At 40.6% G+C, this 23,561-nt stretch overlaps 2 protein-coding genes across 2 annotated transcripts in view; one reads left to right on the top strand and one right to left on the bottom strand.

Annotated features, from left to right (window-relative positions):
- The window catches only part of LOC117269506 (SWI/SNF-related matrix-associated actin-dependent regulator of chromatin subfamily B member 1-like), a 41,716-nt gene extending 19,463 nt beyond the window's left edge, over window positions 1–22,253 (top strand). Inside the window, exon 10 of the transcript XR_013488162.1 lies at window positions 22,235–22,253. The gene's annotated coding sequence lies outside the window, so the exon portion shown is untranslated. The remainder of the gene's footprint in view (window positions 1–22,234) is intronic.
- LOC117269505 (stromelysin-3-like) overlaps window positions 12,966–23,561 on the bottom strand; it is a 47,666-nt gene continuing 37,070 nt past the window's right edge. The window contains exons 7-8 of the mRNA XM_033646531.2: window positions 22,218–22,478; window positions 12,966–22,102 (exon numbers count right to left, since the gene is read on the bottom strand). Coding sequence (XP_033502422.1) covers window positions 21,987–22,102; window positions 22,218–22,478 — 377 coding nt within the window. The 3' untranslated portion in view covers window positions 12,966–21,986. The remainder of the gene's footprint in view (window positions 22,103–22,217; window positions 22,479–23,561) is intronic.

Here is a 23,561-nt window from a genome sequence, read left to right as displayed (position 1 = left end):
TAATGGCAGGACAGCGTAGCGTTTACAGGGGGGAGAGGGTATGACACACAGCAAAAGACTACAGGCTGGAATTGAACCCGCAGCTACTGCAACAAGGACTAAGCTCCGGTACTTGGTATGCCCGCTCCATCCACCAAGCCACCGATGACCCTCTAGACATTTCTTTGATAATGCTTTCTGATTTGTGCCCAAGGAAAATGGCTAAAACCAGAGCCAGAGTCACGTTTGTTACGGCCCGACAAACCGCTGTCTTGCCGATGTATCTGTGATGTTAGAAAGAAAACTGCCGCCGCAGAAGAATCAAAGGGCAAAGTATAAAATTTGCTGCAATGATAATGCAAATCCACGATGTGCAATATTTGGTATAATAGTGGAACAGATTGTTAAGTGGCTCAGAGGTAGAGCAGGTCATCCACCAATCGAAAGATCAGCAGTTCGATCCTTGGCTCCTCCAGTCTGCATGTCGAAGTATCCTTGAGCAAGATACTGAACCCCAAATTGCTCCCGATAGCTATTCAATCGTGTATGAGTGTGTTTAAACTGAGTAGCAGGTGGCACCTTGTATGGTAGCCTTGGCAACCAGTGTATGAATCTGTGTGTGAATGGGTGAATGTGACTGGTAGTGTAAAAAGTGCTTTGAGCGGTCGGATGACTAGAAAGGCGCTATACAAATGCAGGTCCATTTACCATATACCATTTAAGATAAATGATTTACTGTGAGGTGAAATTGCCAATCCAAACGGGATCTAATCACCTTCTCCTTACCCAACAGCCTGTGAATAAACTGTGCCTCAACGTCCACGACTTAATTCAGAAAATTACACGCCATGTTTCTCCTTCCTGACACACACTCAGCAAGCGATAAGCCTCGGTGGAGTAGCCTATGTTGCCATAGTAAGTGACTCAGGGTTACGCTGAACGAGGAGAGCTGGACAGGGCCGTAGAAGGGCATCAATTGAGCAGCAGGACTGGTGTCTGCTCCTTTGTGCGAGGAGGAACAGGAGGAACACTGCCAGAGCCCTACAGAATGACCTCCAGCAGGCTGGTGTGCATGTTTTTGGCCAAACTGTCAGAAACAGACTCCATGAGGGTGGCATGAGGGCTCAACATCCTCTAGTGGGATCCTATGCCGCCAAGTACTACCACAGACTGTCCAAGAGCTCACTGATGTCCTGATCCAGGTCTGGGAAGAGTTCCCCTTAGGACGCCATCTGCTGAGTCATCAGGAGCATACCCGGACATTGTCAGAAGTGCATACAAGTACATGGAAGCCACATATATTACTGAGTCACATTATGAGTTGCCATGATAAAATTCAGCCTGTGATTTCAATTTTTACTTCGATTTTTGGTGTGATTTTGAATCCAGTCTTCGGTGGGTTAATGATTTTGGTTTCCAATGACCATTGTTATGTCATTTTGTTCTTCACAAATGATAGTATACATCAGAAAAGATTTTCAAATAGAATAATTTGTTCAAAATCCTATGTGTGATTTAAGTGTTCCCCCAATTTTTTGAGCTGTGTAGTTGGTCCATGTTTTTAGGACAAAAGCAAATATCTGTAATAACAGATCATAAACTAGCAGGTAATCAATGCAATCTGCAATCTTCCTTTTACTGTTTACTTCAGTTGTGCATTATGCCATACCCTTCCTTGATGACACATTCTTGATTACAGTGGTTCTGATCAAAACCAGTGGAAATGCAGACTGGTCCACTAGAGAGCACCAAGGTTCAATTAATCCTGAACAGAACTGGTTCAAGAACCAGAGCTATTTTGGTGGAAAGGGGGGATCAGAGAAGCTTATATATATCCACCCACAGCTTTTAACTGCAGGGAATGTCATGCAGAAATAGTTGAGTTGATAGCAGCAACTTTATTATTTCACTCACATTCCTTTTTTTTATCTCTGAGTTTTTCCATTCAATCAATCAATCAATTTTATTTATAAAGCCCAATATCACAAATCACAATTTGCCTCACATGGCTTTACAGCATACGACATCCCTCTGTCCTTAGGACCCTCACAGCGGATAAGGAAAAACTCCCCAAAAAAAAAACCCTAGTATCAATCAGAGCTCTATAAAATATAACTAGACAACTGTTAACTATTATACAGTGGAAACAATGAAATCTTCCATGTCTAACTGAAGCCGCCATCAGCTGCATACCAGTTTAACCACAGTAGGTTGACTGAAACATGACTCATAATCACGGGAGCTGGAAATAATCAGCATTTGAGGTAGAGTTTGTTCCTAGACATACAGGGCAGTATGTGGCCACTAGTTTTTACATTTTATACCTCGGCTTTTGTCTTCTTAATAACTGACAGCTCAGCGGTTGACACTTCAGTTTGAAATAAACACTGGACTGACCGGGAAATACCTGTTTTGCAAAGAAATACCAATAATAATCATCATTATATAAAACTTTAATTCATAAAATGCAGGTCACGGGGCGGCGTGGTAGTGCAGTGGTTAGTATTGTCACCTCACAGCAAGCAAGCAACTCAGGATGGGGGTTTTGAACCTTGGGGTAGGTGAGCCCTGATTACACACAAGAAAAAAATCCTTCCAGTGCTCTGAGGTATTTCCAATTTGTTTGTACAGATGCTGCACTTGGTCATTCTTAATGCTGGAAATAGTAGCTCGACAAAAACTAGTTCTTAAAACAAATTCGTAAGTATTTATGAAATAAATTATAAGAAAAGTTATATTAAATTCATTCTTAATTACTAATGAATACATACAGGTCTAATCAATGTAATAAATATCATATTTTTATGAATATTGTCAACTAATCAAGCTTCAATTGATCTGACTCTCCTCAGATTTAGTTGCAAAGAATTCTACAGTTTGGATTCAGAACTACAGACAGCAGCTTCACTGTAGGTCTTTGTGTGACAGACTTGACAGCTGAACCATGGACAGACCCCTATAGACAAAATAGTCAAGGACAAGTTCATAAACGTGTTTAGAGACACTTACAAAAATCTTAAAATTGATCCTTGAACTAGGTGAAAGCGAGTGCATGGGCATTAGAACAGGAGCTGTGTCTTTGTTCCAGATAAAACTTTGGCAGCAGGGTTCTGTATTTGACGGGGTTCTCTGCAATTTATTGCAGAGCCAAACTACCTGTAATAGAAGCATGTACAAGCATCTTTGCAGAGAAAGGAAAGGCCTGACCATGGCAATATTCTTGAAACGATAGAATGCTGTTCAGGTTATGTTCCTTATATGTGACTGGAAAGTTAGGTCAGAGTTGTAAATGGTAAATTGTAAGCACTTTTTTCTCTTTACATTTCTTTACACTACTCTTTTGGTCCAAAATAACCAATAATTTTGTCCCTTTTTAGTTGGAGGAAAGTAACATCTAAATGCAGCAACAGTTAGAATTAAACCTGTCCTCATATTTACTAAGTATTTAATGTAGTAGATAAGTTACTGTTGACGACAATGAAGTGGCTGTTTTTATATTTGTTGGGATTCACAGGACTACAGATGATTTGTCATTTGTTAAAATCTAAACTGGACATGTGAAGGCTTCTCTTCTCTGCATGCTTTTTGTTCTTCAGACAAAGAGAGCTATTTCTCACCTCAGTGAGAACAGTCGCCAAACTTGATTGGACAGGACTTTTACAGTGACATGTGACTCTGTGCCCAGCAAGCAATAGTCGTGATTTAAACGTATTGGCTATATTTAGCTCCGATTTAGTCTAGCTACATGTAACCCAAATCTAGCTGATTTAATTTTGAAATTGATTAAATGTAATTTTCGCCATTGCAGATGGCGTGCGGTATGATATTCAATCATGTATGGAGAGTCAACAGTAATTAAAAGATGTTTATCTCCATTTTTTTGGACATGGTCTCTGCATAGCCGTATAATTGATGACGTCTACACTTTCTACCAAATTTTCACTGACAGCCCAAATTCAGCCGTGATTTAGCCTAGACGTCAGGTCTTCATGTAGGTGGCTATTAGACGTTTTTTAAACCAAAAAATACTTGCTGGGTGATGTCACAGACATCTGTAGAAGGTCTGCTCCCTTCACACGCTTTCTCTTTTCTACTGGGCCTGGAACAGCATGTAACTGGGCCTGTCCCAACGTCTAACTCTGCAAGGACCCCGAGATACCAGCTTCCTCGGATCTTCATCTTTGGAACAAGGGACACAACAAAGACTGCATCTGGCACCACAGCTCTTTCCAGCCTTTTTCTGCCAGCTATCAAAAGCAGCTCACCACAAAGTGACTCTGTCTTCCATCCATTCAAGGATCGGTAACAGAACAACTGGGCATAGCTTTATCACAGCTGTACAGGCTAAGCGAGACTGTTTATCCTGTTGTATGTGATTTAATGCTGTTTACTGAGTTATTGTTGTGATTGTTTGCAGTTAGGTCATTGGTTAGTTGGCTTCGCCAAAGCTGAGTGTTTAGTTTGCTAATACTGTTCACAAACAGATTCTTGCACACAACTAAACAATCTCTGCACTAATCCAGACTTTATGCAACACATATCACATTGACATAGACTCATTAACAACTAGGCTTTCAACAGAGCTACACCCAAAAAGGCATCTCAAAGTTCCCGCTTCTTTTCCTTTGTCTTTATCCTGACCATACGGTCAGACACACACCTCCCCTGATCTGAAGCCAGCATTGATTCGGCCATCCTGTAGTTCTCTGTTGTCAGCCATTTTGTTTTGTAGGCCAAACGGCTCTTTGATCACCACACCCGCCTTTGTCTTTCTCTCTCTCTCTCTCTCTCTCTCTCTCTCTCTTTCTCTCTCTCTCTCTCTTTCTCTGATGAGGTGATTTAATGTTAATTAAGTCACATTATTCACATAATTATTAATTATTATTAATAATTATTAATTATTTTCGATAGCCAATTTACAACTTTGATGGTGTCCCCTTGGTGAGGCCTAATATTGTTGTTCCCAACATAATTGGTGCCTCCGTGTGACACCCTAAAAATGTTGAGCCCAACATAATTGGTGCCACCATGTGAGACCTAAAATTATGTTCCCAATATATTTAGTGCCCCGTATGAGGCATGGTAGTGTTGACATTCATTCATATTGTGCCATATTAATATCAGGGTACATTTTTAGTTCTAACCAAAAATCTTTGATTCCATTCTTAGACTACCCAAAAGTCTTTATGTTCACCACTAGTCTGCTACAGCAGTAGACATTCAGCTGTACTTACAAACAAGTACATTGTGGTGAGAATTATTTTATTCATAAAGATAAAGCAATTTGAGAGACATTGTATAACTGATCATCGCTATCTTAAGCCCCCATAGTGTTACATAGAGTGTGCTTGCTGCTGGCTTTTCAAGTTGACCTACCCTGTAGAAACTTATAAAATTTTGCTTCAGCATTTGAATACCACGTATTCAATGCAGTCTGGTCAAGCTGTCAAAATTTGCAGTTGATTCTATTGTTCCTATTCTCCTTTGAAATTCATCACAGTGTGCCACCGGCCCTGTGACACAGAGAGCTTGCGTGAGAACTGGCTGTTACTGCCAAGCATTTCAGCCTAGGTAAGAGATAGAGCATAAGAGCTGCAGTATGCTACCAGCCCTGTGAAGTTTTGTAACTCGCTGTTACAATCTAAGTTCCAGCTTGAGTTAACTTTAAGAAACAACTCTCTAACTGATACTGCCACTCATTTTAGTTAGTGTATGTTGTTATCCTTGCAGGCAAATTTACTGTTGTAAATTCCTGTCCCTAATCTTTCGTGCCTGTTTGTGTCGTAGCTACCCCTCCTCCACACTACCCCCACAGTGAAGGCCAGCATATTCTTTTGTTAGGCTAGTGTACTCACAAGTTACACTCAAAGGTGTCTGCCAAGCAACACCACAGCCAATTACACATTTGACTTGTACAAAGACAACCCATTTTAGCCTTACCCTCCTATTAAGACCTAACAATGGAGAACCCCTGTTTAGGACACTTTATCTCTTCCATTGCACAGAGCCTAAACTCTGGCTGTCCAGAACTCATCAGCAGATTGAGTCTCGGTGAATGCAGTGAAGAGATAAACTCTCTACTCAGCGACAACTGTGATGCACAGACTGCATCCAGTGGTACATTGTTAAAATGCTTGCTTCTGATCTTTCACAGGCAAACCACCCCTGCCTTTCAGAGCAAAGCAGCTCTAGAGCAGGAGGTAACTCTTAGGAGTGCAAAATGCTTCTCTCCTCCATGAAGCACAGATGGCTAACAAGAAAGCCATGCGCTATTTAGATGACTTGCATTCAGCAGAGTTAGACCTCTGCTCACATAAAGAAGAACTGATTAGGCTTAGATCAGAACATCTAGCCCCAGCACAGTCTTACAGCCAGTGTGATTCCGGCTTCTCTGATAAACACTCTTCCCTGGATGAGAGGTTAGCACCTCCTCCGCTCAGTAAGGGGAAATCTTTCCCATCAGACCCTAAGTCTTTGGGAATCAAGTCAGCTCCCCAACCTCCACCAACAGACAGAGGTAACAGTGACCTGACTTTCCACGTATCAGGCATAGAGGTTGAGGAGACATGTAGTATATCTTGTGCAGCACTTTGATAAACTTTTATGTTTTTAAAATGTGCTATATAAATAAAGTGGATTGGATTGGATTGGATTGGATATCTTCCACAAGATATTCTGGCCCATGTCTCTCTCGGACACTGATTTTTGACAATTTCACCCATGTGCAGGGGGAAGGGCGGTTGAAAACCATTCAACCTTGGCCTTTCAACCCCAAAGACCTGCAGCATGCGATTTACACCTCAGGAATGCTAATTTAGTCTCGCCTTCACCAGAGAGGACATCAGACTGCCCTCGCTTTGAATTGCTTGAGTTTTTAGCTAAAGACATTGAACTGTTTGATCCAAACAACTATGATCAACCTGTTGATGATTATTTGAGAGAGCTTGACAACTGTCTAGTTGACCAGCCCCAGGCAACTGAAAGGGAGAAGATTAAGCTTTTGTGGAAGACCAGCTCCAAAGCTGTCCACAAGTTTATTCAGTGCCAGCATCCCAGTGTTAGAAATAGCTACACAAAGCTCCGTCAAGCAGTGACAGAGGGGTTTTCTTCTACTGCTGATGAGATTGATTCTGTGGTTGCAGCCCTCCAAATTAAACATCCATGTCTTGAGAATCCTAGGGAATATTACAAACGTTTGAGACACGTATACTTTCAGGGCAAGAATGCACCAGGTTTAGAAGAAAACCCAAGCTTCAAGTCCCTGTTCTTGCGTAACCTGCATCCTTATGTACGTACTCACATTGTACTCATGACATGTAAAGGTGTCCGTTCTATGCATGAGCTCAGGAAGTTGACTTGGGAAACTGCTGTCCCTTCCAAAGCCACAGGGATACCAACTGAACCCGCCAGTTCAAATCCTGCAGTGTCCCACAGATTTTCTGCCCCAAAACACCACCCTCACAACAGCTCGAAGGGGTGTGTGAAAACACAGCGGGGAGACAAGATGCGTAGCCACTATGTCCCCCAACTGCGTCGAGATGGCCATTCACAGAACAGAAGCTGTAGAAGACCATACTCAGAGATTCTGGCCCAGAACTATGACCTGCATATTGACCAGTCAGATGATGAGTGCAGCATCTCTGACATTTCTGACCACAGCTCAGACTACGGTCAAAATTTTCCCTCTCTGCCTCGAGCTTCCGGGAGCGTTACAGCCCTGAGCCACCAGCTAAGCACAGGTGCTCCAGAGCTCATTCCTTGTTTAGTCCATCCCTGTACTGGCAGTAACACAAATGCTAATCCAAAGTACCTTGTTTCTTGCAGTTAGGCAGACTTGAGTTGCCAGCAGCAGCAGAATTTCAGTCATGGTTAAACAGATTAAGACATAGGTTCCAGATCTAAGACTTGTTTCAGACTGAATTTTACAAAAACACTTTTTTTTAACTTTGATGGCTGCTGAAATGCTGATACATGCTTTTATTACATGTCACCTAGATTATTCCAGTGTTCTCTTTAGTGAATTACCAAAACAATTACGTTAAAACAGCTGTTGCTTTAGAATGCTGCAACCAGGATTTTGACAAAAAAAGGAAATCACAACACCTCACTATCCCTGCAATGGCAACCTTTACCTTGTAGAAGTGATTTTTTTTTAAAAAAGTTCTCCCACTTCTAAAAAAAAAAGCCCTACCTAACCAAGCACCTTCATATATCATAACTCTGAGGATTCCTTTCATCTTTATGTTCCAGCTCAGATTTTCCACTGCCTTTATCTTAGACATTCCCAATGTTTCCTACAATAAATCTTAAGGCTCCTGTTTTTATGTACCAAAGATGTGGACCACAGAAATGAAGGCCCCATGCTTTTAATGTTGTTGTTAACATTTTATTCATTGTTGTTTGCATTGTTTAAGTTCTCTGCTTAATATTGTTATGAATCCTGGTTTGCGAAGCACTTCCTCCTTTGTCTCTGTGTGACAGGATTATTATAACTGCATAGAAGAACGATGAAGACTTTGATTGTATGCAAGCAGCAGCACCACCTAGGTTATAAATCACTTAATCTCATACTTTGATCAGGGGTATCATCTGGTTTCGCTGTTTAGGAACGAAGTAACACTGATTATAAATGAGTGACTCATGACCAGCATGCTAACAAATACAAAGATACTCTGATAGTTTGTCTGGGGGGGTCGGAGCTTGTTTGACAGTGCTGCCAGGGTGACAAAGTTTACATATAATAAATGCAATGCAATTCTGTGTGAACATGTGTAGGCCTGTAGACCCTCAGGGAGAGTTCCTGCTGCTCAAAATGCAGACAGCACATTTATCCCTCGGTATCCACACCACGCATGCAGCAAATAAATGAGTCTGCTTTCAAAGGATTTATGGAGATGAAGAAAATTGTTTCAGACTGATTTTGGGCCACAGGACTAGCTGCAATGGAAGCACACGGAGCAACTGAACACCATCACTTTATGTGCATTAATAGTGCTTATTTTTACTGCAGACAGGCTCAGATTATTATTATAAGTGTCTGAAGTGTCTCCTAACCTTTCACTTAATCCGGTCTGTTTGTTATTGCCTCCTTAAGCAAAAGTCTTGTTCTGAAATATAACAAAATGTCACCAGATGTCACTTGTTGCAGGAACAGTGCCAGGAACAGTGGAAACATGCATGAGATGTGGAGAGAGCATAGTAATCAGAATACTTTACAGAAAACATAGTTGAGTGTTATTTAAAAGATATTCAATGTCATGGATAATCTTACCTGATTTCAGTAATGTGGATGAGGCCTTTGAATTTGTTTGCCACCCGTATTTATTTAAGTTGGAGTATAGGCTACACATCAAGAGAGGATGAGGAAAAAGAGGGGAAAGTAGGCAGTGAAGATTTTTATTAGGGATGCACCAATATGAGTTTTTTTCAACCGCTACCAATAACTACCTCCTTCTCATATCTGGTAACCGATAGAATACAAACCAATAATTTCACATTTTTATATATTAAAAAGAAGTGTATAACTTGTAGTTCATGTACACCTGTGGGTAAGAAAGGCTAAGATATAGTGAGAAAATATGGTTGATTTAATATTCCGTAGCCCTTACCTTATCAAATCAGACCAACATCACTATTGCAAAGAAAAACAAAGACCAGTTGGACTCTTTTATACCTGCCAACATTAAGCTGTGAAAAAGAAAGATTCTCTGGGGTATTGTGAAATGGCTTACCCTCAACACCCCTGCCCCACATAACCCTACACTACAGATGAACATAATAAATACAAGGATGTGAAAGTAAAATGACTTCTAATCAATATTAAATTTATAGTTAATGGTTAGAGGGAAATTATGAAGCCCAGTGTTATTGTGTAATTATCTGGTGTATCAGTAAAGTGTATAAACTAGACTGTAGAGTGGTGTCTCTACTAACAGAGACAAACCGTGACAGCTGATTCATATGAACATCTTTTGTATGAAATTTTTGTATCGTCACGTTGCATTGTTAGAAACACATCCAGGTGCAGTCTCACCGTCCCATCACTAGCCTACAACTACCAAGCAGAATAGCAATGCGCTATTGATTCACCTCACACATTAACACTCAACTCAGACAAATAAGACTATGTGTCTCACACGCAGCCAGAGAGATAACAAAATAATCGCTAACTGTAGCATCACATGGCTAGTGGTTATTAATAAGTTTAACAACAGAGTCAAGCCTTTTAAAAGGTTGGTGTTGGATGAAAGCCGCTGCTGTTAGTTAGCTCATGCTAACACTCTAGAGACGGTCCTTAAGTGCCTTGTGTAACTGGTGTCGGGCAGTTGAAGATCAGACCCTGTTGTCTTCCTCTGGAACTGTGGAAGATGTCCACACTGCAACATGTCAGCGTGCTGCCGGTGTTGTTGTTCCTCTTCTTCTCTGTGTTTATTGGCGACTTGCAAACTAAGTTTAAAGGTACACGTGCCACTACCCACTGTGTTGAGTGTATAGATGCTGCCCTTATTTTGTCAGTTGAAGCAGTCTGTCTTCATATTATCAGCGCTATTTATTGGCTATAAATGTAATTTCAGAATAATGCATAATTAGAAAAATGTCCCATTATCGGCCGATAATTTATCGGCCTGATATATATTGTGCATCCCTAGTTTTATTTTACTGTTGACATATTCATTACATCTTGCTGATGTTTCTTGTAATTAAACTATCCCCTTTGCTTCTGTAACACCACAAATTTCCCCGCTATGACAATAATACATGATTATCTTATTAGAAAATACCATGTATAGAAGCACATACAATAACTAACATTGACATCATCATTAGGTGCCAGTCAGTATCTCCCTTGATGTATAGGAAGGGAAAATGTAGGCATAAAATATATCTTACTATATAATGTCTGTCTGTGGGTGTGATGTGGGTGTGTTTGTTCCACGTTTTTCTCCTCACTGACTTGGTCAATCAATGTGAAATTTGGCACAGTGGTAGAGGGTAATGGGAGGATGCGAATGAAGCAATATTGTTTTTATATTTTTTGCCTATATTTGCCAGGACAGTGAAGCATGACAGGAAGGATGGGAGAGAGAGAGCAAGGAAGACATGCAGCAAAGAACGAAGGCTGGATTCCAACCCACACTGCTGCAACAAGGGCTAGCCGCAGCTTTCCCATGTGAACTACCAGTGCGCCCCACTTTTAAGTCAATACAACATATAAACACTTTAACTATTTGCATTTCAATGTGCTACCTCAACTACTAATGTACAGTTTTAGCCCACTAACTATCCCACTATTGGCAATGGTACTACTGTACTTTCAATAAAGCAATTGTAATATCAAATTCACAAAAACTCTGTCTGAATACATTGCTCTTCTTAATGGGTTCAGTTGAGTTCAGTTAATCTGCAATTTCCTATGACCTGTATCCCAAACACACACCATGTGAAACTGTACGTGGGCAACTGTGCACTCAATGGATATGGACTAGTTAGAAATATATTATAGGTCGTATAATACCAAAGCATAATTCTATTTTTCCACAACACACACACACACACTGTGGCATAGATAGTGTCAGCTTGTTGACACGGCTTATTTCATTATTATGAATGTCAGCATTAGCCTACCTCCACTGGCCTGCAGCAGGTAAATCTACTCTTGGAACAGCAGTTTTCTTTAGGAAAATAAGCTCTTGATTTCTTCTCCTCTTTGACAGGTAGTAGTCATCCCATTCTAAATGGTCAATGCTGATCTGCAGGTCTGCATGTGTTGTGTTTGGACAGGAGTGTTAAGATCACAACTGGCCAAAAAGTTCAGTGTGTCCATATCTGACAAAGATAGTCTGTGACAGCTTCTCAAAGTGTAGCCCCTCATTTGTCGGCACAGGTCAGAAATGTGCAGACATGAACTGCTCTTTACAACATCAGCATTTTTCACAGCACCCACAGGAACTCCAACAGTCTCACAGCTTCATGTCCTACAGAGGTTGGTTCACCCTCCACTGCCTGGTCCCTCTCTCCTTGTCCATTCTTCATCCATTTTCTCTGGTTCACATAAATACAGATGGCAATCAAATTCAAAGGCCCCATCCACATAACTGAAATCAGGTAAACAATCATCCATGACATGGAATATCTTTTACATAACACTAAACTACATTTTCTGTCATCTGCTCTGATTACTATACTCTATCCAGATCTCACACACATTTCCACTGTTGTGTTCCTGCAACAAGTGACATCTTGTGATATTTAAGAACGACACTTGTGCTAAACGATGTAATAACTGCATCAAGTGAAAGGTAAAGAGACATTTAAGACATCAACAACAATCTGAGCTGCTCTTTGGTGAAAATAACTACTTTGAATGGACATACAGTGATGGTGTTTAATTTCCCCATGTGCTTCCATTACAGCCCATTGCGCTCAATAATTTGAAAAATTGTTGTTCAAATCAGTCTATTTGACCAATTTACATGGAAAAATAGGTTGAAAAATGCCAGAGTTAATCTTTATCCCTAGATCTGTTTTGTGTTCACTGATTGTCCACAGAACGGAGCCGCAGTGTTTTGTGGTCTTCATTACCATCACTGGGATATTTAAAAATTTCAGGGTTTCTTTGCATTAAATCTTTGGCGAGTAAGACTGACAATTCTCTTGACAAATCAATGGCCAGCAGTGTTTCTAGCTCCAGCTTTTAGTAGCAGGTCACTGTGCTAGGTACCTTAACTGAGGGGTAATTTAAAAAAAGGACGGAAATGAAAAGTTCTGCTGTTGAACTGAAGTGAACCCAACCAGACTGCTTGGTTGAAACAAGGCTTAAACACCAATAACTAACTTCCTGTTGACATTTGCCTCTCTTTCACCTCACACCTCAAATGTCTTCTCAGCACCTGAGGAGGCCACCTCAGTTTGAAAACCCCCTTCTCTGAATGAAAATTTCTAGCATATAATATGCTACTTGTAGAGATAGGAAAGACAAGCTGACATTTTTATTTTCTGGTTTTATTGTAAACAAAAAAACTTTACAGATTTATTCACAGAACAAATACATATTCTAACTGAAAAAAATAATATAAAAGCAAACAGATCAGTATTATGTTGAAAGTAGATCAAAATATATCATAAAACATTGAAGTCAGGACATGTTGACACTGTTTAAAGTCACAAGTGACAGTGTCCAAGCTACACTGAACTGCTATTTCTGCAGACAAACCACAGTGTATTTTAAAAGTCAATGCAATAATCAGTGTCCTGCACTGATTACAAACAATAAGACCTTGAATCAGGGGCGAAAATCCCATTTCATAGTTGGGGGGGGACAATAAACAGTAAAATTTTAGAGAATAATTCCAGGGGGGGACAAGGAAAAAAAGTTGTAGCCTGTCTTTTATACAGCATCTTTTACCGCAATTTGACGCTTTAATCTTCTCTCCATCTCTCCAACAGGCAGAGTGAATATCTATAATTATGAGAAATGGCTTAACAACTAAACATTTCCTGCAATTAAACTGGTAAACTGGTTTATAAACAGTGTGCTGTGAGATCTGCCGCTGTGCACCTCACAACCGTGCGTAATAGTCGCGCGTAATGACCGCTCCTCGTCTGCATGTCTTTGATGTTTGTCTCACTGACAGGAGGAGAGCCTACAGACAGGTACCCATTAGCTACGCTCCGTCACAACCGTGCGTAATAGTCGCGCGTAATGACCGCTCCTCGTCTGCACGTCTTTCTTGTCTCACTGACAGGTGGAGAGCCTACAGACAGGTACCCATTGCTCCGCCACTGACTGCTCTTGTCCTGTCCTCTCCCTCTTCTTTCTCTCCTGTCCTCTCTGACTATCACTAAACTCTGAGCTTAATCATTAGCTCTTAACTTAGCAGCACTCGTAATTGAGTAGGCTTTTGAACAATGCAGGAGAAATGTTGTAGACAGTTTATATTATCAGCCTGGGCCTGGGGCTTGTTGTAACAGTAAATGGGATGTGTTGTAACATGTGTAAGTTAAACTGTGTCTGTGTGAGTGTACATCTTACCCTGCGATGCGCAATGTGGGCAGCAGGTTCCAACCACACGCTGCTACTGCTTCCAAGCAGCCCCGCCCGTTGGAAAGAGTGTGGGATATATCACTACTAGGAATGGGAGGAATTTAAATAGCACATTATTGCGCGATTATAATGAGCACCGTTTACATTATGCTTTCAATAAATACTACTGCATTGTTCAAAAATTATTAATTGTGTCTGAAATGATTCTAGGGGGGACAGCTTTACTGAAGGGGGTCATGTCCCCCCTGTCCCCCCTGGGATTTCCGCCCCTGCCTTGAATACAAATAACCAAATGTAGTATCCATAAAAAATACATACAGTAAGTCAAACCATAATGAAGCTCTGTCTCATTTCTCTGATCAGGACTGAAACACATGATTTATATCAGACCATAATACATTGTCTGTAAACTATAATACGGTTTTTAATCATCTGAGAATGATACAGTCTCAGAGCATTTCTAATGAAGACTCAGTAATCAGAGAACTGAACCAAAGCTGAGCCAAAGATAATGAGGACTACTGTATGGCCCTATGACATGCACAATAAGAATACACTGAATAGACTTTTTAAATGTGTGAAGTATGAGGTACTGGTTTAGAACTTTCAATAGCACCTTAAATATTCAAAGATGAGCACACTGCTTCATTCAATCTGGACATGCTGCAGTGAACTGAGGGAGATAAGCGTGACCAATTTGACCCAAAGCTGGTTTTCAATACTGGCTGATAATAAGGATCATTCTCCTGCTGAGTTTGTAACAGCTCACCTATAGCACAAGAAACCAAAGCAACACAACTCTTGACCACAGTCAGTGCAATGATAACTATCCGTCAATCTTCACGCTAAATTCTTGACTGGAAGGCTGTTGTAAATAATTACACTGTTACGGTGCTGCCCTGCATCAGCAAAATGAGTTATTTCCTGACTTCTCCTGATTTCTTATTGATACCTAATCTGCCTCTTAAATTCAGCAAGTCCCTTTCTTTTTTGCTTGCATAATTACTACAGAGCTAAATGGTCTGTGGTTGAGGTGGCAACAGGAGGCATGAGAATATCATGACCAAAACCAAAGGAAGCTGAGGACGCAGTCAAGGCACAAATGAGATTAACTAGTTTGGAAATACCAAAAAGGCAAAGATACGTAGATATGTAAGGCAGTGCAGAGGTATGCCTTCAAATCTGCAGCTATGCTCTCCTGTGTACAATGTCAAGGGTGGGAACAATGAAATGGTAAACCAAGGTTGAAGTTAATGCCCAGGTGGCACTAAGGAACAAAATTGGAGCCTGAATAATGCTTCTGCAAAAAATATGTTGACATCTTTGCAAACCTACGCAGACAGGGGTGTCGTTAAGAGGAGCCAGCACACACCTTCAAAACCTCAATAGTGTAAATTAAGCAAGCTGGTTGGTTGATCCAACATCCTGTTGGGAACTTTTATCTGTTTTTTCTTTCAGAGTTTGGGCACACATGGGCATAGTACTGCCATAAGTGATCTTCCAGCAGAACATAGCAAATGAATTCCTCTTAAAGGCACTTTATATATTTGCCCATCCTGTCATTTTTGCATCCATTTACGTTGATTCATCCAAAACTTTTTGAGTCTCACAAAAATCACAGAGAGCGTGTTGCAGGTTGCAAAACGTGAGGGGCACCGCACTGCCTTTTTTTTTAATTGAATGCAACTAGTAAAAGAACACTTGTTGTACCTTTTCATTATTGCCAAGCAACAACCCCATCATGTCCTTACCATACCCTTCCTGTGTAATCAGTCTACCATTTATTTTGGCTGGCTAAAAATTACTTCCTTAATTTCACAGTAATTAGAATCTAGTTCCTAAAATGGACAGGCAGAGGGTACTTGCTGTAGCTTTGGTTGAGGGTGAGAGGCTGTCAGCAAATAGTGTCTTAGGCACAGGGAAACAGAGATCATGGGGAGTACCACCAGTTGGTCCAGGAGCTTCGCCTCCATGATGGCCATTGTCAGTCACATTTTAGGATGACTCTGGGGCAGTTTGACAACCTGCTGTCTTTCGTCGGGCCTAGCATAACAAAAATAAATTAAGTTGTAAGGCTCTGGGTATCCAGCAATCGCTACCAACAGTTTCTTCTCCATTGTTTACCAACTGCTAACTTGTTGTCATGACCAAAAACAGAAGGCCCACCTCTCAAATCATCCATGTGGACAATGGGAAAAATACAGAGATGATGTGGGCCACTTTTTCGCACCGAGTTGAGGTTTTTTCAACTGAGGAGTTCAGAGCGCTTCGACAAAAACACCAGGCACCTAGAGTACAGAAACACGGGGCACATAGCAACACAAAAACAGCGAGCAAAAGGCTTCAACTGTCTTATTATTTAAATTGTTGAAAAACAGAGATGTGAACAGTGAGACCGTATTAGCATGGAGTGGATGGAGTGGGTGTTTTGAAGGGCTGGAGGATTGTTTGTCAGTTGTAACATTAGGGTTAGCCATGCATGTGATGCTACATCAGTTAAATTGTGCTCTGGGGATGAAGCCTCCATCCTGCATGTCTGACAGGACACCTGCACAGTTTTTGTTTACAGATTTTGTTTACAATTATTCTACAAATATGTTGCCACACAGCTGAACAAAGTGGTGACATTTTAAGTTTAGACTTTATCTATAATGCTTGCTTCGTAGGAGTTATGAGGCTTGATGTTTCAGTAGGTAGTTTTCAGCAGTGCTGGGCAGTATCATGTTACTTAGAAACACACCAGTAATGAGTGTTGAAAGGAATTACAATGTGAAATTCATAACAGTTACTAATGCAAGTAACACTTCATTACTTTGACATTTTAGGGGTCCAATTGTTTGCTGTCACACCATGGGCCCTATTTAGATGGTCTAAAACGCGAAGCGCCAGGCGTGCAGCTATGGCAAGCCATTTTAACATTTAATCGCTAGACTGGATATTCATTACTAATATCTGCAACATAATTTTGCCTAGTCAAAACTCATATTCAAGATATCTGTGATTTGATTTTGCCTAGTCAAAACTCTAATTACAGATATCTGTAATTCAGTTTTGACTAGTAAGATGCAAACTATTTTTGCCATTCATGTGTATGGGGTTTGTCATTATAGATATCTCCACTGTAGTTGCGGATATCTACAATTGTTATTGCGGATATCTGCAACTGAATTGTGGATATCTGTAATTCCAGTTTGAGATATCTACAATTTAATTTTTACTAGTCATAATTCAAGTTCAAGATATCTTTAATTATCATCAATTGAACATATCTACATGGTCCTTTCTAGATATCTTGAATTGAGTTTCAGATAGTCAGAATGACGTTGTAGATATCTTGAATTTGAATTATGACTAGTCAAAATGACGTAGATATCTGTAACTGAATTATGACTAGTCAAAATGACGTTGTAGATATCTGTAACTGAATTATGACTAGTCAAAATGACATTATAGATATCCACAACTGAATTATGACTAGTCAAAATGACATTATAGATATCCACAACTGAATTATGACTAGTCAAAATGACATTATAGATATCCACAACTGAATTATGACTAGTCAAAATGACCTTGTAGATATCTGTAACTGAATTATGACTAGTCAAAATGACGTTGTAGATATCCGCAACTGAATTATGACTAGTCAAAATGACGTTGTAGATATCTCAAACTGGAATTATAGATAGTCACAATGTAATTGTAGATATCTATAATGACAAACCCCATACACATGAATGGCAAAAATAGTTTGAATCTTACTAGTCAAAACTGAATTACAGATATCTGTAACTGTAGTTTTGACTAGTCAGAATGACGTCATAGATATCTGTAATTCAGTTTTGACTAGTCAGAATGACGTTACAGATATCTTAAATTAAAATTCATACTAGTCACAATGACATTACTACTAGTCAAAATGACGTTATAGATATCTATAATGGTAATTCCGGATAGTCAGACTTAGTGATTAAATGTTAAAATGGCTTGCTATATGTGGCGCATGGGCGTGTCCCAGTCACTTGCTAGTTAGACAGCGCGTTTTTAGACTGTGCGCCATGGCGGAGAGTCTAAAAGGGTTGGACTTACTCTGTGAATTAGTCATGGGTGTGTTTTGGCCATATCATTCAATAAGCCAATCAGAGTGTCACCTCTCATTCCCTTTAAAAGAGGCGCATGGCGGAGAGCTAGTTCGATGGCGGACCTACCAACTGGAAAGAGTTAGTGTTTTACAGCTGAGGAGACGGATCTCCTCGTGCGGGAGGTGAAGGTCCGTCAGAACCAAATCTACGGGGACAGCAGACAGGCACCCAAGCTCCCCGAGGTAAAGCAGGCGTGGGATCACTAATACAAGAAAGATCTTACTAAATATCTGTGGAATATTATTCAAACCTGTTTTCATCATATAACAGAGCGCAGCTGTCAGGACTGCCACGGAGCTCCCCAGGGTGCTGATCCTGCAGCTAGGACCCCCACCCACGTTTGTTAATTGTTTTCACATGTTTCCTAGAGCTGTGTTCTGCCTCTTATTTGTATGTGTCCTCTCTACACTCAGATAACAATATAATAATATACACTGCCTGGCCAAAAAAAAAGTTGCCACCTGGATTTAACTAAGCAAATAGGTACGAGCCTCCTATTGGATAATTACTGCATGGGCGATTATCTTTCAGCTGGCAACAAGTTATTTAACCCCAACTGGTGCAATGAGTTGCTTCTCATTTCCTAAACAACCATGTCGAAAGACACATCCCGTGGTCGTGGAAAAGATGTTAGTCTGTTTGAGAAGGGTCAAATCATTGACATGCATCAAGCAGAGAAAACATCTAAGGAGATTGCAGAAACTACTAAAATTGGGTTAAGAACTGTCCAACGCTTTGTTAAAAACTGGAAGGATAGTGGGGACCCATCGTCTTCGAGGAAGAAATGTGGCCGGAAAAAAATCCTCAATGATCGTGATCGGCGATCACTTAAATGTTTGGTGAGATCAAATCGAAGAAAAACAACAGTAGAACTCAGGGCTATGTTTAATAGTGAAAGTAAGAGCATTTCCACACACACAATGCGAAGGGAACTCAACGGATTGGGACTGAACAGCTGTGTAGCCTTAAGAAAACCACTAATCAGTGAGGCTAACCGGAAAAAAAGGCTTCAATTTGCTAGGGAGCATAAAGATTGGACTCTGGAGCAATGGAAGAAGGTCATGTGGTCTGATGAGTCCAGATTTACCCTGTTCCAGAGTGATGGGTGCATCAGGGTAAGAAGAGAGGCAGATGAAGTGATGCACCCATCATGCCTAGTGCCTACTGTACAAGCCTGTGGGGGCAGTGTTATGATCTGGGGTTGCTGCAGTTGGTCAGGTCTAGGTTCAGCAACAGTATGTGCTCAAAGAATGAGGTCAGCTGACTACCTGAATATACTGAATGACCAGGTTATTCCATCAATGGATTTTTTCTTCCCTGATGGCACGGGCATATTCCAAGATGACAATGGCAGGATTCATCGGGCTCAAATTGTGAAAGACTGGTTCAGGGAGCATGAGACATCATTTTCACACATGGATTGGCCACCACAGAGTCCAGACCTTAACCCCATTGAGAATCTTTGGGATGTGCTGGAGAAGGCTTTGCGCAGCGGTCAGACTCTACCATCATCAATGCAAGATCTTGGTGAAAAATTAATGCAACACTGGATGGAAATAAATCTTGTGACATTGCAGAAGCTTATCGAAACAATGCCACAGCGAATGCGTGCCGTAATCAAAGCTAAAGGCGGTCCAACGAAATATTAGAGTGTATGACCTTTTTTTTTGGTGGTGACTTTTTTTTTGGCCAGGCAGTGTAATATAATGTAGCCTATATAATGTAGCCTAGTATAACATGTTAAAATAAATGCAATGTGTGGGCTTTGGTTTTCAATCAAAAAAATGATTGATTGGTCAGATAATTTCACAATTTCATTTGTTATTATTACAAATTATGATGATCATTATTACTGCGATTAGATCATTCTGATTAATGACTGACCATTAAGACATGTTTCTGATAAATATTTTAATGTGCACAATAATAACCGTTCACATTGTAATCATATTTTTGTTTGTTATCTCTTGCATGTGTGTGGCTGCTCCGTGTGTGTCTGAGCAGAGTGCACGCGCGTTGTGCACCCGCCTGGAGACGTATATTACTAACTTGTTTAACAGCGAAATACTGCGCCGTGCGTTGACTTTAGACCAGGTTTTTGTTGGTCACTGGCGCATTTGCTTTTTACGTCATCTAACTAGCAACACGCCATGATTGCGCCTGACCACCCCTCATTTTTAGACAACACACCCAGAGAAGCGCAAGTTCATTTGCTAGTTAGACGACGAGGGCGCAGGGTGTGAAAATGACAACTGCGCCTGCATCTAAATAGCAATGACACTTGCGACATGGATTATGCGCCCTCCACCTTCTGCTTTAGACCATCTAAATAGGGCCCTATGTGTTTGATGGACGGTTGATATCAGTTTGGTCTGCGTGTGTGCAGTGGAGAGGCTGGTCCGGGATGTGTTAGTTTGGTGCAGGGGCTGGAGGTGTGGGGACAGGGTTTGCCTCCAACAAAAAGGAGAAATTCAACCCCTGCAATTTCGGAAGTTGTCATGCTGATGTTACTACATGTTGTGTGTTCTTGCTAATGTCAGCCACTAGTAAGCACACAGAGGAATCATCTGGTTTCAGAGTTGGAGGGTGTGTGAACCCCACGGAGGACAGGACCTCAGTGGTGCTGTGTGCAGTCATCCAGGCTAAAGTAAATACCTGCAACAAGCTGCCTGTTAAATCACAATGTCTCTTTTTCTATTTGTAACTTGTGGGTGTGGAGGCTTTAGAGTTGTTTAAATACACCTTTGATTGTGCTTTGCTAAATTAATATGTAGTGATCGTAACTGATTTCATTTTCAAAGAACATGTTGGTCTTCACTAGGTTAACACAGACACACAAGCAGACATGTGCCAACAACCAGAGTATTTCTAGGAAATATAGTGATCTCAGCGCTCAGAATTCAACCCTAGATGCTGCCAGGAGGTGGCAGGCTTTTTGGCCCACCTTCAGGTGTGGTCATTCAGATCAAATATAACCATGTTTGTATTTAGACGTGGTCAAACATATCATTTGGCCTAGTTCGTTTGAGCAAACCAAAGTCTTAATACGTGTCTCAATTTTGCTAGTAAGCAAGGTGTACATTAATGAGTACTTGTACTCCAATTCATTCACCAGAATATTTGTTGGCATTGTACGTTTCTGCAAACCACAGATATGTTACATAGTACGTTATTATGCAGGGGATTCATTTAACCTTCTGTATGTTTCAACAAAACTATAGTTAACATGTGGTCAGGTTTAAGCCAAAAAAAACACTTGTAATCGTGCCTGCTCTGCCAACTTCTTGAGGCTAAGTACGCAACCATTACAGTCCAGCACTTAACACAGTACTTGTGGCATCACCACAGACTTGAACCTTTTGACCCACAAAGGTTAGGGCAGCAGTACTACTTCTCTGAGATCTAGAGAAGAGTTACTCTTTAATGGTGGGTTTGGGGTCCAAAGACTGGGGGAGAAGCTTTATGAGTTTTAATAAGCTATCTCCAGATGTGTTTTCTTATCTCAAAATGACAAAATCATTCCTGGTCATGCAAAAGTAAACACATACTGAGTAACTGTTACTGCGAGCCTACACTCACAGTAAATGTATAAACGTATTCTTAAATGCAAAGTCATTGTTTAAAAAAATTATGTGTTTGCAGTGAACAGAGACTTTGGCAAGACTTTGATGTATTTATGTGGGTTCTGAGTCATCTTTATGAAATAAATCAGTGTATAGGTATATATCCAGAATAGCCAGAATGTTCTGTATGGAGAATTGGGCTGAAAACTACACCCAATGCTCTTCACATGTTTAGCAGATGTATGTGTATGAACTTATTTAGACAGAACAGCCAAAGAAATCCATGCCAATGCTGCGGGGGTAGCCTTCTAGCACTTTCAGCGCCACAGGGTCAAACTTCCAGTAGTGCAGCCCACTCAGGAAATTGGCATAGCCTGTCAGAGGGTGACAAACGCAAAAGTCAGCTGTGGACTTTTACCAATCACTAGACCAGAGGCAAAGAAAATTCATGTGAAAGTAAAAATGAAGCCTTTTCCTGATTGTACCCACCATATCTGTCCCGAAAGGCTGCATCAATATGGCCAGGCACTCCTCCCCACTTGTGCATGCTGCGGGGATGGACATCATCCAGTCGATTCTCCTGAGGATTGAAGGGCCAGTAAGAAGCAGACTTGAGGAGGTAGACTTTCTCAACGCGGCCCTCCTCCCACTTCAAAGCTGCTTGGATATCTGTTACAGGAAGACCCAGCTGCCGCACTGAATCAGGTCCTGTAATCTTCCTCTCGGCATCAAACACCCAGTAGCTGTCACCTGTCATGGTAAAAAGATAAAAAGAAAAAACAAAATTTGGACTTCATTTGCCTGGAACTACACACATACTGCACACAGACCAGGTGTACATTATGCTGAGAAAGCTGCGGGTGAAAAAGAGATTGAATTTAAGTTTAGAGATGGATAACATTGTTATTAGGTTGTTCAACACTTTCACTGATTATGAAATTATTTTTTGCAGCCTGCACAGTATTCTGTCTCTCAATTTAAGGCGCAAACTTAATTTTAAATTATTTATGAGTGATGAATAATTATTTTTATTTACCTTCAAGCCATCATCATCGTCAATGAACTTTTCATTTTATCCTAATTTGTGGCACACTTTGCAAAGTCAGTTTCAACATATGCGCTTTGAATAAATCATTTATCATCCTTCTGACGTTTGATAATAATGATGATTGAGATTCGACTGAAATGACTGTTTGCAGAAACAAGAGTGGAGGGAGTGATTTTTCACTGTTGTCAATGCTAAAACTAAAATGTTAGCTGCTTTCAATCCACACACTTGACCTGTCTTCAGCACGTTCACATCAACTGATATTTCAACTGCCTTTATTTCACTTCCACTTCACTGCTTTCATTTCTCATTGTTTAACTGAGTTCTGCATTCATTGAGAGTCTGTCGGTGATTACACTCCAACATCTCAACTCAAATTATGCATACATGTCAGCTGACATTTCAATCACTATCACAGATCTTCACCTTTGAATAAAAAAGAAAACACTTCAGCTCTTTTAAAGTCACACAACCTCAACAATTCATACACATTTTACTCCAGCTGCATTCACTGCTTTTACTAGCTGATGTTTCAACTGATATATTTAAGTTTAAAGGCTTGAAATGCCACTGCAAAAATATTGCCAGGAGGAAACAGGTTTTGGTGTAACATGTAGAGTTGTACCGATACCGATACCAGTATCGGAAATGCCTCCGATACTGCCTAAAATGCGATATCGGGTATCGGCGAGTACAGCCTAAGACCTATCCGATACCATGTAATGCCTCACGTCATTACGCATACGTACGCTATAGGCAAATGAAATTGAAACGGAGTGGAGTTT

This window comes from Epinephelus lanceolatus, chromosome 19 (assembly GCF_041903045.1).
Source record: "Epinephelus lanceolatus isolate andai-2023 chromosome 19, ASM4190304v1, whole genome shotgun sequence".
Classification (NCBI taxonomy): Eukaryota; Metazoa; Chordata; class Actinopteri; order Perciformes; family Serranidae; genus Epinephelus; species Epinephelus lanceolatus.
The sequence above is the reverse complement of the archived record's forward strand: the minus strand, read 5'-3'. Positions and strand labels throughout refer to the sequence as shown.